Source organism: Falco rusticolus, chromosome 8 (assembly GCF_015220075.1).
Source record: "Falco rusticolus isolate bFalRus1 chromosome 8, bFalRus1.pri, whole genome shotgun sequence".
NCBI lineage: Eukaryota > Metazoa > Chordata > Aves > Falconiformes > Falconidae > Falco > Falco rusticolus.
Window position 1 is genome coordinate 51,231,071 of NC_051194.1, and position 15,925 is coordinate 51,246,995.

At 45.4% G+C, this 15,925-nt stretch overlaps 1 protein-coding gene across 2 annotated transcripts in view; it reads right to left on the reverse strand.

Annotated features, from left to right (window-relative positions):
* Nucleotides 1-15,925, reverse strand: part of KLF7 (Kruppel like factor 7) — a 65,601-nt gene that overhangs the window by 12,355 nt on the left and 37,321 nt on the right. For both annotated transcript variants that reach the window (XR_005105764.1, XM_037397625.1), the window contains exon 3: nucleotides 3,575-3,698. Coding sequence is in view for 1 of the 2 variants with exons in the window: in XM_037397625.1 (XP_037253522.1) it covers nucleotides 3,575-3,698 (124 nt within the window). In the remaining variant the exon portion in view is untranslated. The remainder of the gene's footprint in view (nucleotides 1-3,574; nucleotides 3,699-15,925) is intronic.

Here is a 15,925-nt window from a genome sequence, read left to right on the forward strand (position 1 = left end):
TGCTCCCAAACACGATGCCTTCTTTTCTCTTTTTGCTCTATCTCCTTAGCAACAAGGTATTGCTTGGCACTCAAGCCTCTGCAGGAGTAAGAGGGAAGGCAACTACAATGAGAAGAGAAACTATTGCTCAGCCATCTTTCTTACCAGCTGTGGGTTCTCCACTGTGGGATGTGTTCATTCCAGCTAAATATGCTGTTAGCTTGCTTTCAAAAAGGAAACCACGTGTGCATGTACATGCACACACACACACACAGAGGAATATATACCCCAACAGTCTGGCACTATGCTGCTGTCTCCTAAACACATTTATGCAGAACAAGCAACTACCTGTCATCCTCTACCCCTCGGAGTGCTGAGGGCTTGCACTGTGTGAGGAACATAACCCTAGTCTGTGTTTCTGAAGAGCAAAATTCTGGGGAATGCTAATAACCAGCACATCCCTGGTGTCTGAAGGCACTAGGGACTTGTACACTGCGTTCCACACCACTTTAGCTGATTCTGCTTTCTCCCCTGCTGCCACCAAACCACACACCATTTGCAGTACATATGGTGCTTCTCAAACCAGTGGTAGTTTGCCAGCTATAACTAACAATGTGATCTGTGGGCTGCACGGTGTTGGGATAGGGCTGGGACAGCAGGAGAGTATCACATCTTATCTCTGTTGTTTTAAAATTGACCTGTACACAGAGGATATGAATAACCTTTTGATGTCAGCCAGAAGGTCAGAGACACAAACGCATCTGAAAACAGCCTAGGAAGAGAATTGCAGCCAGACTGTGCACACAAGATTCCCCTTCTTTGCTACGTGAATCACCACTTTCATGCTCTGATTGCCAAGTTATAGCCTCTGAACAACAGGCACATGTTTTGTGCTGTGTCAGTGTTGTTAAAAGCTCCAAAAGGCTCCTTAAAGTTTAGCAAGCCAGGATGTCTAAGGGAGTGACCACAGCTCCTGTCAATAATGGTGGGTGCAATAAAGGGTAGCAGTTCAATTAGGGAGAAACTATTCTCCAGCTGGGAACCTTGGCTCAGGAAGGGGTGTCTTTAACATTGAAAGTCTGCCTAAATAGTTAAGGACAGATTTAGGCACATGTTTCAGTGCTTGCTTGAGGTGATACCTGCAATAGGTGGTAGTAGAGAGATTTGTGAATGAGAAAAGAAGGAACAATAGTGATATGGCAGAATGGGCCAAAAGAACAGGCAGTATCACTCTACCAGCTTGCAACAACTGACTAGGAAAGTAAAGACAAATCTGTCTCCTACCACCACAGACAGATGGTATGTGCATGGAGTTCAACACTGCACAATCTCCAGCACTTTTAACTTACTAATAAATATGTTTTCTTCATCTACAGATTCAGCTGAGGAGCAGAAAATGCATTAGATGACTGCAGGAACATATCTCTTGACTGCAGTGACTGAGTTGGCTGTCAAAGAAAAAAAAAAAACTAGGTAGGAAGGGATAGTATGTAGAGGGAGAAGAATGAATACTTAAAGGGCTGAAAGAGACTGGGGAGCTGAAAATGCTCTTTCTTTAGATCTCTGCTAAAAATATTGTCTGTCCTGACACAGAAACCTGGAGCTGTGTAGGGGTGGTGGGCAGGTGGTGGGCAGGGGGGCCAGGATGCTCTTCAGAGGAAAGAAGAGGAAAAGCAATGCCTTACATTTACAGAGGACGTAACTGTTCTCCTTCACAGAGATGCTGATACACAAGCAGAACTCCAGAGGTCCCTACTTGGTTTATCCTGCCCCTCATTCTGAGCAAACCAAAGATAATCCAGGGATAAAACAAAAGATAATCCAAAAGGAAGTCCTCCATGGGGGAAGGGGGATGGGAAGAGGGGAGACAAGGGCAGAAAAGCACTTAAGGAGATGAAGCTCTTGGAAAGGCAGGATGTGAAAATGATCAAATTTCCTTCCCATAAAAGGATGGGGTCCCTTGTTTATGTCCCACACATCCTCTCTCCACGCATGTTCTCTGCTGGTCTGGTGTACCCAGAGGCTTCCTAGAGCCTTTATTGTATTACAAAACATTTCCTTATCAGAGCAGAGAACCTTAGTGCTGCATTAAAAAGATGGGTAATTTTCTTAAGCCTCTTTAAAAAATATATATAAATAGGATTAGCTGGATAACATGTTCAGATGCAAGCACATTATTTGATTACTCAATAGTGGATCGAGGTTTCACCCAGGGCACTGCCAATCTCCAACTGGAAGGGTGTGAGGGGGAGAAGTGCTCATTGTTCGATCCTGTCAGTGCTGTCAAGAGTCATTATAGGGGTAATTGCTTTTGCTCCACCCTAATTTGTTATCAATTGGGATTGGAGATGAGGAGGGGGAGGTTCTTTTGGTTTTGTTTCTAAATTCAAAGAACCCAGCTTTCAAAACCACTCAGCACCAAGCAAGGATGACCAGATTTTTCAGACGAGCTCATTGTTCATTCAAGCAGCTAAAGCGTGAGGACTGCAAAAAGGAATTGGTAGTGAGCAGCAGCAACCACGTCTCACGCTGGGAGCGGCTGGATGCTCAGCACCACCAGGCAAAACTGGCCCCTCATTTCTGAGTGCCCAGAGGACCGCTGCATGACAGGCTCTTCAGGAACCCTGACTCTGGGCACCTATCAGGCTTTCAAATCTGGGCCCACAGAGAATGAAGGTTCAGAGTATTTCCCATGTCAAACAGATGTCAAGGGTCAGTTTTAAAACTGTAGGAAAAGATTCACTAATTAGCAGGAATGTGCAGAGATCACTGATCCTACACAAAACAACCCCATGAACTTGAATTGTAAATGTGTCTATATCACTCTTGTGCTTTTGAAAATTATGCCCTTTTCTGTCTTTTTTTGATTCTCCTGTTACATCTGGGGAACCACAGAGCCCTGGACTCAGTGGTAAGAGAAGACAATGATCAGATCATATATAGAAATTAAGTGCTTTTTTCCTAGAGGTTTCGTATAGGTTTGGGGCACCTGTGGCACAACAGCCACACACACTCCCCATCCCCGCTATTTGTACACCCATGTATTTGTGAGGCCCACTCTGCCAAAATTCAGGCAGCCAGCAGTAGTGCTTGGGGTAGTCCATGAAGCAGAGCAAACAGCGGGAGCTCTGCCTTTTTGCGGGCAGCAGGCTCATAGGACCAGCAGACGGAAAGCTGTGGAGATGCTTTGTTGAGAGGTCCATCACTGAAGTGGTCTAGGACCCTCTGGATGTCTTCTCTGCTTTAACAACATTAACAGAGCTGCCCTATGGACTGAATCTTGTGCCCACAACAGACACTGGCAGGCTTCAGTGAGACTTAACGCCTGGTCCCACATCTTTGTGCTGTGGGCTGGAAACACCTTAGGCTGCTTAGGAAGTATTCCCCCTCTGCCAGCCTGCCTGGCCACCGAGGCAGAGAGGACATGGGCAGAGTGAAGGGCCCCTCCTTGGCTCGGGGATTGAGGCAGTGGGTCAGGAGGCCAGAAGGGCCCCCTGTGCTAGAAGCCAGGTCTCTTGTCTCAAGGAGCTGGTGGCTCCATGCCGCTCACAAAGTCCACATGTTGCTTGAACACCGTGTTCGAAGGCTGCATTACCTGTCACAATGGTTGCATTTAAAGGGCTTTGCACCCGTGTGCTTTCTGTAATGCCTTGTGAGCTCGTCGCTCCGTGCAAAACGCCACTCGCACCCTTCCCACGAGCACTTGTAAGGCTTCTCACCTGCAGAGGGGAGGAGAGAACAGTCAGCGTGGCAGCAGGATTATGGAGCACTCAACTTGCAAGCCCTGTGTCCTCCCACCTTGTCTCTGTCCCACTCGGGCAGGTTAGCCCATCAAACAATTCATGGCCAGTGTGGGATGGAAAACAAACTTAGGGCTTGTGATGCATTGTACTGCGGATGCATCCAGCCCAAATTTTACTGCTGCTAAAATTCTTGCACAACCTTATTTCCCATTTCTAACAAAACCAGTCAATTACTCTTCAAAGAAGCCCTCAGAATGTTCCCAAATGCCTGTGCTGCTGTGTGGCTGGAGCCTGATTTTCAGTCAGCTTTACAGTTCACTCTACCCTTGCCAGATGAATTACTGTGGTACCTGTGAGTGGCTGTACTAACACCTGAACACACTGCAGGCGTGCACCACTCCAGAGTGGCCACCGCCACTGCGTCACATGCTTTACCTCAGGTGCCATTTACCCCTTGTATGGCCAGACTCATATCCATTCACCTCAAGCTTTCATGCCCGCTACTCCCTAGGACTGCACCTTCTTTAGTTGCTTTGGGCAACAGAAACTGTTCCTTGGTTCAAAGGAATCATGCGTCAGGACAGCGAGTGCAAGAAGAGAAATGTTTTCTTCTTTAAATCAGGTGTTCCTTCAGGCTTTTTGCACTGCACCTTTATCAGTTGTTCTTCTGCCCCAAAATATTAACTGTACCACTGAAGGCAGTGAAACAGTATAGTGATAAAACAGGAGAGATTCTGGTCTGCTCTGTTCATATCTGCCTGTCTTCTAACGCAAACCAGTCTCTGCAAAGCAAAGTTTGCTATGGTGTAACATCTGTGGAGTCATTAACACCTTCTGATGAAGAATTCCAAGGTCTCATGCCTCCCCTTCTCTTATTCGGTGCACATGCATTTGTGTGCATGCAAATTTATAATCTCCCCCCAGAACAAATGCTCCAGTGCATCTATTCCTATATAAACTCCACGTCACTATTCCCCATGCAGTCAGCACCGTATAGATGCATTGGGAGAGGAAGGAGTTGAAATAAAATGCAGTCAAGAAATCAGTTTCACTACCAAGCTTCTAAGCTGGGAGTTACAAACAGAGAAGGGATTATTACTTATTTATTTGTTCTTACAATTGCTAAGAACGTGATCTTAAAAAACCCACCACTGACCAAAGTGAAGTTGCAGTCTGTATGACCTCTCTATGGAGTCACGTGAAACAATCACTTGGCCACAGCAGACCAATTTCTCAGTGCAGAAATGCAGATTTCTATATTTAGCATGCCTATTCAGCAAGTAAAGGAGTGAGATCTGATTATGGGAGACCTATGTATTTCAAGGTGACAAACTGGAGAGGCCAAAAGAGCAAGAAAAGTGAAAAGGGCAAGAGAACTGCAGCAAAATACATGGAAAAAAAGCTGTTCTCTGGTGAGTTTCTGTGGACTTATTGCATAGGCAGCTCTGCTGCACAGTGGTCATCCGCCCCAGGGAGAACAACAGAGTGGGCTGAGACGTTAACTGGAATTGAGCTATTTTGCTGGCCTCTGAGAAGTTTCTTTGGCTCAGTAGCTCAATTAAAGGATTCATTGGGGTGAAGCAATGAAGGGGGGGGAGCAGCCGGCAAGACTTCACCAAAATATCCATTTGTCCCTCAGTCCCTGAGTGCAGAAAGGCCAGCCTGGATGTCTCTGTTGTGTGCCACAGTCCACCATGGGAAAATGCCCAACAGGACAATGGACTGAGCCAGCAATAACACTACCCCACTTAGATTGTGCCTGCCTGGTCATCTCTGCTGACTTGCCTTTTGTTCTTTGAATAGGATTTCTTCGCGGGGGGGAGGGGGAGGGGGGGGGAGCAAGAAACTTCTTGTTAGCGAGCAAAGTGCTGGCGTCTTGTTTCTGGCTGGTTACTCAACTGTAATTCAAACACTGTCACCAGTGCTGGCCCAGATAACTGCAGTGCTCTCTCCCCCACCCAGTACTTGACATCCTACCTGGCACACTGCAACTGCTCTTCCCTTCCCAGGGAAAAGGGATTTCCCCAGCTCTGGTCATGTCTGTGATGGTGCACTGGCTTTGTCTGAACAGTTCATGCATTATTTTTAAAAGCTGTCAGTAAACAAGCCTCGATGGTAATTCAGTTTCCTCAGTTCTCTGACGCTCTCTAGTGCCTACCTTAGAGCGGAGACAGCAAGGCAGACAAAATGCCTCGCAGCACAAGTTTGCTACACACTGCAAACACAGATGACTGCTCAGCCAGATCTGGCAGGTACAGCCACTCTGAAGGATACTGTCACCTACAGAGCAGAAGGGTGAAGGAAAAACATCCGGGGCTTTCTGTGAAACTATTAGGACTGAAGCTGAGTTTGGCTTGTTAACATTTATCAAGAGCTTTGAAAATGTACAGTGCTATATATAAGTTATGAAAGACAGAAATGCCAAGCACAGGGATGCCACATATCTCAGTTACTTGCTGCAGGGGCTCCTCTCTCAAGTGTTCCTGGTCTGGCCTTGCACAGCCCTGAGCTGAGTTTTGTTTTCACATGCTTCTCCTCTGTGACCCAAGCCCCATTCCACAAAATGTCAGACAGTACCTCTTTGTGCTCCAGACAGCATGCTGGCATACAGTGCTCTGCATAGCACAAGATAAATGCAAAGGAGCACAGTGACCTTTAAAGCCATGTCAGCTGGCTCCTTGACCCAGAGACCTCAAAGAGGTTAGATATCCTGCCCTCCTGCAGCAACTCAAAACCACGAGAGGGCAGGAAGAGAGAGAGACCTTTGCATCTCTGCACATGCAGTCTAAGAACAATCTGCTTCTTTAATGGCTGCTTTCACCTTACCAGAAGATGAAATGCAAGTGTATCTTGCCAAGGTGCACATATGTAGGAAGGATGGGAATGGAGAAGCGGGGGAGGGTCCTCCTACCTCACTACTGGCAATGGGAGGGAGAAGGAATGGGAAGGACCCTTTCCATGTGCCAGGCTGCTCTTATGTTGTTGCAGAGGATTAGCAAGAATAAAAGGATCGATGGTGAAATCCTCCTCTACTGAAAGCAATGGCAATACTCCCACTCACTTTTACAGGGCCAGGATCTCCCCCTTTTTAACAAATTAATTATAAGCTTCAAAATCCAATTAAAAATAGGAACATCACGGAACTGTGCCACACTGACTTTTCAGGCTCTGATTCCTCAAAATTAATAACTGCGCTTAAAACTCATGCCTGTGAGCCACTCCCAAGAAGGAGCTTCTATTCCTTAAGTCACCTTTACTCAACACAAGGATCTGTGCGGTGCTTAAACAAATCCACAAATCCACATTTATACAAATGCACTGAACAGAGCAGCCAATGCCCATCTGAAAAGAAGCCGATACCCAGATATGCAGCTGTTAAATACTCAGCTGTTTCAGTTCAGAACATGCTCCACACTGTGGGGCTGGTTCAGCTTTCACACATCCACAAACACACCTGGGAAGGGCAGGCAGCCAGTAATGCAGACATACATTCAAGCAGTGAATTATGCAATTCTCTGAGATAAGCACTAGCATTAAAACAATGCACCATTTCCTTATGACAAATCTTCTACAACCAACCCAGAGCAGTGGATTTCAGCTTTTTCTAATTTTTTCCCTGGGAGGTAGAGACTGCTACTTAGTGATTTCAAGCTTACTGACCACTTTGCAGTTTCCTGGAGCAACATGTGCATCAGACAGCTGTGCAGCACAGTAAAGGCGAGCTGTAGAGTGAAACAGTGGGTATGCAGGACCCAACATCCACACTGCGTACGTTTGCAGGGTGTTATTTCTGGCTAGCACTGCCTGGTCCTATGGCCTGAACCCATCCGTAAGTGAACTGTGCCAGCTGTGCACTTGCAGAGCACCTCCTGGGACAGGCCATCCCAAACCCAGTTTGCACTCTGGCCAGGCTGAACCAAAGCACAGTGAATGGGGCAGCCGGAATGCTCACCTCAGAAGGGGATGCTTGATCACCTGAAAACACTCACACAGACACATCCTTAGCTGCCTGCTGAGGATCCCAAGAAGCAGCCTGCGCATGTCGGCAAGCCCACAGTGCACTGTGCTGAAACTTACTGATCTAGAAGGACCTTATCATCAGACAGGTTAGTGGTACAAAAACATTATCAGCCCTTTAGGTACGATTTAGGGTTTCAGTCCATCATTACTGCGTACTTCCATGAAGCAGCCTCTTTTCATTGTGGCTCTGTCCTGCTGTCCATAGCTCATTTTAATCTTCTCATCTTCCTCGTGCGTATTTTCATACCCTGAGACTGGGATGCTTAGCGAATAGGCTCTCTGTTCTACTTCTGTTTATGGCACCTCACACAACCTAGCTCTGCTTCTAAAGTACCTCCAAAGCACACCTCAGTACAGTCTGGCCCTCCATCCTCTTTAATTCAGCCAGACTGGTCCAATCTGGTAACTGGAAGACAAAGACCTTTGCAGATTTATGGGAAATATGCAATAGTGAAGTTAGAATTTATGAGTCATAACAAAAAAACATCAGACTTTGGCAGCCCTTAAATCAGGTCACTATTCCTCTGGTGACCAAGTCAAATGCAAGACTCTAAATATTAGGCATCTAGTTACAAAAATAAACAAATTATTGCTATAGCTTTCTCTTGAAGGCCAAAAATTTATAATTTGAAAATATGGAAGAGCCGAGCACACAATCCCAGCAGTACTACTATGGTAAACACACAGCAGGTTCCGGGCAAAATGTGATTGATAGAGCTGAGCTGGTTCTGTGATGGAGACACCGCACTGGTCCTTGGGACTTCTCCCTCCATTTCCCAGCCTCGGGCAGCCTTGGCGAGTTTCATCTCATGCAACTTTAGATATCGAAAGCCATCATCTGAAAAAGCCACCTATGGCTCTTTTCAAGTTAATGGAGAGGCAAAGGCATGTGCTGTGTGACACATCAGACCCCAGCCAGAATAGAATCAGAGGTGAATTTCTCTCTTTTGATGGTACAGGAAGCGAAGCAGGCAGCTCAGCTGCAGGCAGCTGTTATCTTTGCTCTCCAGGCACAAAACAGAGAACATCAGGTTTTCTCTCCAACACATACTTGGATTGTAAACCCTATACAAGCCTTCACAATAAATACTCCCTCACAAAACACAGCAGCGGGGACGCTGTCTCTTCTCAAAATCCAGAGACCCCCTGTCCTTGCCATCTACATCCCACACACAGATACCCTCTAGGTCCAGGGGATATTTCTTTTGTACAAAGAGTAAGGCAGCGTTTGCTACAGGCATCTCACAGTGACCGCTTCGACAAGAGTGATTAGTAGAAAGACTAGCTTGCAGGACGCAGAGGCACATAACCAAGATCAGCTGAGGACACTGTCATGATCACAAAACTACAGCACACAATGGACGCTGGGCATATTATAGCTTTTATGTCTGCATTATTTATTACCAACCCCAAAGATTAAAAGGTCACGAGTCCAGTGTCCCATAGAAATAATGAGATTTTAAAGGAGAAAACAACAATGTTTAGAGATTTGCCTTCTGCTTTGTAGCTAACCTAGGGCCATGATTTTAAACTTCTCTTTGCAACCCTGCAGGCTAGAAATACTCATTATGAAATACAGGGAAAGGAGTTTGCTCGCTATTCCCTGGATTTCAAGAGCAGGGACTGTAAGAAGGAAACCCTCCAGATTTGGGGATGTGCAACGATAAGATCACAGAGCTGGCAATGCTGTGGGTTGAAATCCTGGCTCCATCAAAGTAATTGGGAAAATGCCCACTAAGGCTTCAATTTCACCCCGTATCTTTACAGAATTAAAAGTAAACAAAGATATTATGACTATCCAATCCACCTGTATCTTTTTCCTTACCCCTCTGCTGCACCCCATCTTAAATAACACACCACAAACATACATTGATTACAGTGCACTTAGTAAAATAATCAAGTAGTTTTAGCCCCTAGTCCTCCAATGAACTTCAGAGGAGAATCACTGTCAAAACCCTTGCTGATACCTCTCTGTGCTAAAACGTGGTGCAGTCATGCGACTTCTGTTGTCAGTATGACTGATTTAGCTAAAAATGCTTAAAGAAACTGAGGGGAAAACCCCCAATCCGGCCTGTATGCACATTTTGAAGGACATTTAAATAAGACATTTGTTGTACTACGTTTTAAGAGCTCCTTAATATCATGTTGCATAACTACAAGAAACTAGCATGCAAGAAGTGTCTTTAAGAAAACAACAGAAACACCCCCTTAAAAATCACCATGTGTTCTAATTCGCTGTGAATTGGTCACGTATAGTTTCAGGATCCCTCAAAAAAATGTTTTATGAAAGAAACATAAATAATTTCCTTCCTTTTTAAAATATGTGATTTAAAAACTATTCAAAATGAAACTAGTTTTAAAAGCCTCAATGTCTAAAAATATGCATTGAAAGACAGCTTTAGCTGTGCTTGCTCCAAAATTGGTGTTTCTGGAGAACCAGACAAACAGCAAATTACAACTGAAAAAGGAATGAAATGCAAGTTTTCTTGCCTGGATTTCTCCTATGAGGAAGCTCTGGGGGCCTGAGCTGTGCAAAGAAATGTGTGAAGACTCAAATAGTGCCACCGGCTTTTTGAGAGAGTGTTTTAATAACTTTCCTCACCACCTTTTCTGAGAAATCCTTTTGGGACTTGCTGTTCCCAGTCTGGTAACTGGCACCATGACGTCGCAGGGAGCAGTGGTGTCACTGTGGGATGACCCAAGGCATCCTTCAGATGCTGGTGCCCATGAGGATGTTGTCGGTGCTGCCAGAAGTTGTACAAAAATGCTAGGAGCCGGTGAGGTTTTTGGTGAGAAGCAGGCTCCCAGATCACCTTGCAGAGGAATGCCAGGCAGGCATTCGTATTTGCTTTGCAGTTTATTACGGAAGTCCGCCACAGCACAATGGGACACCTAATGTGGAACATCACATTAACAGTATTTTATATTTATGTAGCACTCTCCATCTCCAAGGGTCCCTGAGAGCTTTACAAGCTATATACACAGCATACCAATGAAGCCGAGCCATAATTCTTTCAATTAGCTGAACATCAGCACGCAGCACATGGCACAACAGAAAATGATACTGGTCACTCCTCTCTTCCTATGGAAAGAGCGATGTGATATTTAATAGAAGCATGTTGTAGAAGAACATCGGGTTTTAAGGACTCCTGAAAAAATGACATCTAACCGGACAGGCCTCCTTAACACCCGTGCCTGTCCTCCCTCATTACATACACACGCTTCGTCAAATATGAGGCACAGAAGAGGAGCAGCCCAAGATCTGCTGCTTGTTAAATATCCTCACTTTCACACTAGATTCAGCAAGTTACCATCACATGGCTCGGGCAGCTGCTCTACCGGTGAGGTTACAGAAAAGCTAGGGAGCAGCTACAGCTCAGCGCACAACACCATCACCCTCTTTTTAAGATTAATAAGTTAGTTTTTTCAGCAAAAAGAAAGAACAGGATATTTAATACACACATCCTCTGGAGATCAATGCTAACATCTAAGCGTATGTGCACGCAACCCATCAACCAGTAAAACTAATTACAAAAATCAATTTCAGATAGTTTTCTGAGCCTATCATTCCTCAATATACTCCTAATTGATTTTTGTTGGCGAATAGAAAGCCTAATTATTATTTTTATTATTACAAAGGAATGCAAGGGAGGGCAGTGGTCAGTGCTTAAGTGGCTCACCAACGCTTTCTACCCAAAAAGAGAAAAAAGAAAAAAGGGTATTTTATTCACAGTTTTGCCACCTGCTGGAAAGATGGAAAAGCCTTTGAAAGGGTGACAAAGCACAAGAGAAAAGCTGGCAGGAGACAGTACAGGGCAGAAGAGGAATGTGACAGGATTGTGAAATACACAATGTGGGAAGGTTGTACCTATTTTTAGACGGGCAGGGATGATCAAGTGTAAAAGCAGTACATTTCCATGAACAATGTACAAATACAGCTCCTTTCATCCGAAAAGGTCAGCAGTGGCCTTATACAGAGATGGCTCTGATCATGTCTATATTAGAGATGGGGGAAAAGAGGTTAAGAACCAGACCCAGTGTCCAATCAGTCTTTCTACACAACCTCAAAGCCCCAGATTAGTCCCTAAGGGCCTTGCCAAAGCTTGTCTACCAAGCCAGCAGCAGTCTTCAGCATGTAGCCGTTCAGGACACAAAAAGAAATTAATTTTTGCAGCATTATCTTACATCTTACACACACACACCCCCCTAACACACATCCACAAAGCCCACTTGCCTAGCTGAAAAGCAGAGAAAAGCGAAGCATGTAGCAACATGCAAAGAAATGGAAATTTTCCATTTCCTACTCTACTTAAGAGGACACATTTAACAAATACCCACTGCCATACATATTGAGCGCTGAAGTGGGGAGGAACGCCATGCTTTATCCCCCTAGGTCTGTGCAAGACTACTGTCGAGAATGATAAAGCCTTAGAAACGCTGCTCCCTTTTCCAACCCCTTCTCTGCAACTCCTCTCAGAAGGAAGCTCCTGGATGGCAAGGAGCAGGGCCAGGGGACAGACACCAGCACCAGCCTGGGCACCTAATCTGTGCTTCTGCGCCATTAATTACTAGCGTACCCTCTCCCAGCCCCAGGCCTTGGGGACAGCAGCAGAGCAGCAGGCCCAGGCGGGCACCCAGCAGCAACACCGGCAGCAGAACTACCCAATTAAGCCTTCAGAATAAGGGGGGTGGGGGTGGGGCAGGGTGGTAAAATAAAAAGAAAAAGCCCCAAAAAATAAGGATGGAGTTGCTTGGCAACAGGGGGGCAGAAGCAGCTGTGCAGCAGGGCGGGTTGGTACCCAGGCGGGCTGGCCCATTAGCACCCTGCATCTCATGCATTTAGTGCCGGGGTCTCCTAGTAACAGCCTGTGCATGCCGGGCTGTTGCACGCTTCCCCTCCTCTCCTCCTGCTTCTCCCCATCATGCAAGGCATTGCTGTTTGCCCTAATTACACATTCTCCACTGCTTCAAGCTGCCATTACTTCAGTCCCCAGAGGAGCAGCAAGAACTTTAAAAAAAATCTCCTCTAATAAGGGCTTTTAGTTTCAGATTCAGTGGAGCTCTGTGAGCTCAAAGATGCAAGGCAAGGTAGCAGCAAACGAAGGAACAGAAGAAAAAGGAAAAAAATTCAGCAGTTCACTGGGTCAGATTTTTCTAGGACCCCGAGATATATTTTTTGCCTTTGTTTTTATAAGATATCCCACAGGGTGAACAATGAAGACAGCCCTTTATGGGACGTGGCGCATATTTACATAATCCGGAGCAGCGTATCAAAGACATGCTCTTTGGACACCTGCACTTTAAGCCAAGAGTTTTTGAGAAATTCCAGGCAAAATATAAAGGCAAATACTCCAGGCAAAATATAAGACACATGTATCACAGACGAGAACCAACAACAAAAAAATAATTAAGAAGAACAGACATCCCCTTTTCCAAATGCTAACATTTAAAATGGTTTTGCTTTATGTTTTTGTTAATGAATGTGGGGGTTTGCTTATTCAAAGTATTACAGTGCGGATGTTTTTCACCATTTACATATCACTTTATTTTCTTCCTTTTGCCACTGAAAAATCAGAGAAAGATTACAAAAAAAAAACAATGATGCAGACTGGCAGAGACAGCACAAGGACAAAACACAAAGGGAAGATAACACACATTCCTCTCTGTTTTCCAGTTTTGTCAACAACAAAAAGAAGGACGGAAGACCCAGGATGCTTTCATTCATTCAGATATTGGATTGGATTTGGGAGTGGAGGCGGACGGGAAATCGTGTGCTGGGGCTTAAAATACAGTGGCAAGCTCTCCCAGTGAAGGCTGCCCTGGTGTCAGGGCAGGGCTACGTACACGGTGGCGGGCATGTGATGTTTCTGAGGGAGATCCCATCCTTCCCATTGCTTTCTCCCCGTCCTGGGGCTGGAGGCGGCAGGCTGTGCTCAGCAGAGCAGGAGCTCCTTGCTTCACGCTGAGCAGGGCTCTGTAAAAAGCTCTTGGCAACACTGCTGGGCAAACCTTGGTGAACCAAGCAGCCTGGTCTCTAGAGCACAAGGCAGCGAGTAAAGACAATTAATTTTACTGGCTAGGAAGTTTCCTCATCGGGATTTTGAAAAAGGCACATACGATTATCCATCCTTAGCTCTAAGGGAGGTATAAGCACCCGGCTGGAAACCACCCAGGTCATTCATGCTGCCAGATGAGTGTAACTACAAAAGGACACAAATGTATTATGACATTACGTTGCTGGGTGACCCTGCATCTTCAGGGAGAAATTTTAAAAAATAAAGAGGTTTTTTGGATGAAACACATTTCCCAACACATATTCAAAGCCAAAGCAAGCCCAGGAAAAGAATCACTTTCAGGGTTCTGTGGGGTTTGCACAGAATTAATAATAAAATTCTGTCACCTGTGCCACACATATGAAAGTCAGTTTACAACAGACTATAGCTTAGTCCGTTCAAGTTAATTTTTATCGAGAAATTCAGAGATAGAAGTCTCCTACTAAAAAACTATTTTCCATTACACAGGCCAAGTTTTTAGGTAAACTTGTAACACTGAAGGCAGCACTTTTCTCCCGGCCCCTCCCAAACACGCATGCCACATTCTCCTAAAACACAAGTATTTTTCCTCCAACTTCTAAAATAACAAACAGTAATCACGCTGGAAAAAGATCAAACGTGGAAAAATTCACTCTGAAGAAGGAAAAGCTTTGCAAAGTTACAGGTGACCAACAAGAAGACGCCCAAATGGAAGTTTATGCAAAATTAACCGTAATACATTTCCATGCAGTTACATATTGAACACAAGTACGTGCAGATGTGCATGCCTGTATTTTTGTAACATCCATTTCCAAGAACTAATACAAGCTTCTAGTGCACTAATGATCGCTTATGGTCATCATAAAAAACTAGAATGACATTGCGAAATTGTCTAAGTAATCTGTTAAGTTCTCTCTGTCAGTGGTAAGAGTCCAGACGTAACGGGAGGAAGGCATAAATCCCTGCTAAGCCTCTGAATGTGCACTGCCATACAGTGAGGACACCTTTCTTTCAGAACTCAGCTGGGGATCAGCTTTTATCTCGAAACACATGCTTGTCATCATTACCTTAGGTAACACGCCTGCAAATGTTTTTTCAGTGTTCAGCTTTTGCAGCCCCAGTTTTCAGTCTTGGGTCTTGAAGGCCAGACATCTTTAGGAGCAAATCTGCCTACCACAGCATTTGGGTGCCTATCTGCAAATGGAGACTGTGGGATTGCAAACTGGCCTGCAATGTTTTAAAGGTTTTAATTCTTTTAAACCTTCTGATCATGTATAAAGCTGACCAATGGAAAGATTTTGGTTCTGCAGTGACACTAAGGTTTTGGTCACTCTCAGAGACCTGTTGATAAAGCAAGTCCCACGCAGTATTTCGTCCTCCCCTTTCTGAAATGGCTGCAGTGGTCTTTGAAACTGCCCTCACTTGACATCCCTGTCTTTCATTCATTTCACTCTACTGCAGCACATCACCATTCAACACTTGACATGTGGTAACCAACTGGCTTTTGAGAGCGGTGTTAGAAGTTTTCTGAAGACACAAATACACTTTCTCAAAAGTGACAATTTCGTTCATTAAATCTACCCTGCACTCTCTGCATCATAAGCTTGCCCTTTAGCTATCTTTAAGTAATTTTTTTCAGCCATTATTCCTAGTGCTAATGCAGGCCTGGCTGTCCTCCTACCCACAGGTGGTCTGTACGATACAGCGGGCACCATGACATAGGCGGTTTTATTCGGGACCCTGCTGCCCTTGACAGAAGCATGGATGCCTCTGCTGTATTTAGGTCTGCTTCCACGAAGCCTTGCAGTTCATCTGCTCCTGCTTGCAAGTTGCTGCTGGTAGTATGTAGGTGTGTGGGACCATGTCTGCATGGGGTGTGAAAGGTAGGCTCTGGATTAGGAGCGGCCCATCCAGGCTGCTGCCTGCTCACCCAGGTGTGACCCAGACTCAGATGCCCACACTGCTTAGGAAGAGCCTGACCCAGCACCTGCTTTTGAGAGGAGAGGTAGCACACTTGGCTTTTCCTTCACAGAGCACTTCAGCTCTCCCAGTCCGCTCAGACCCACCCCATCCAGCAAGCCCACCTTAGCCTAAAACAGCGTATCTGAGCACACATCTCTGTCAGGCCTGGTGTGACCTCAAATATTTCAG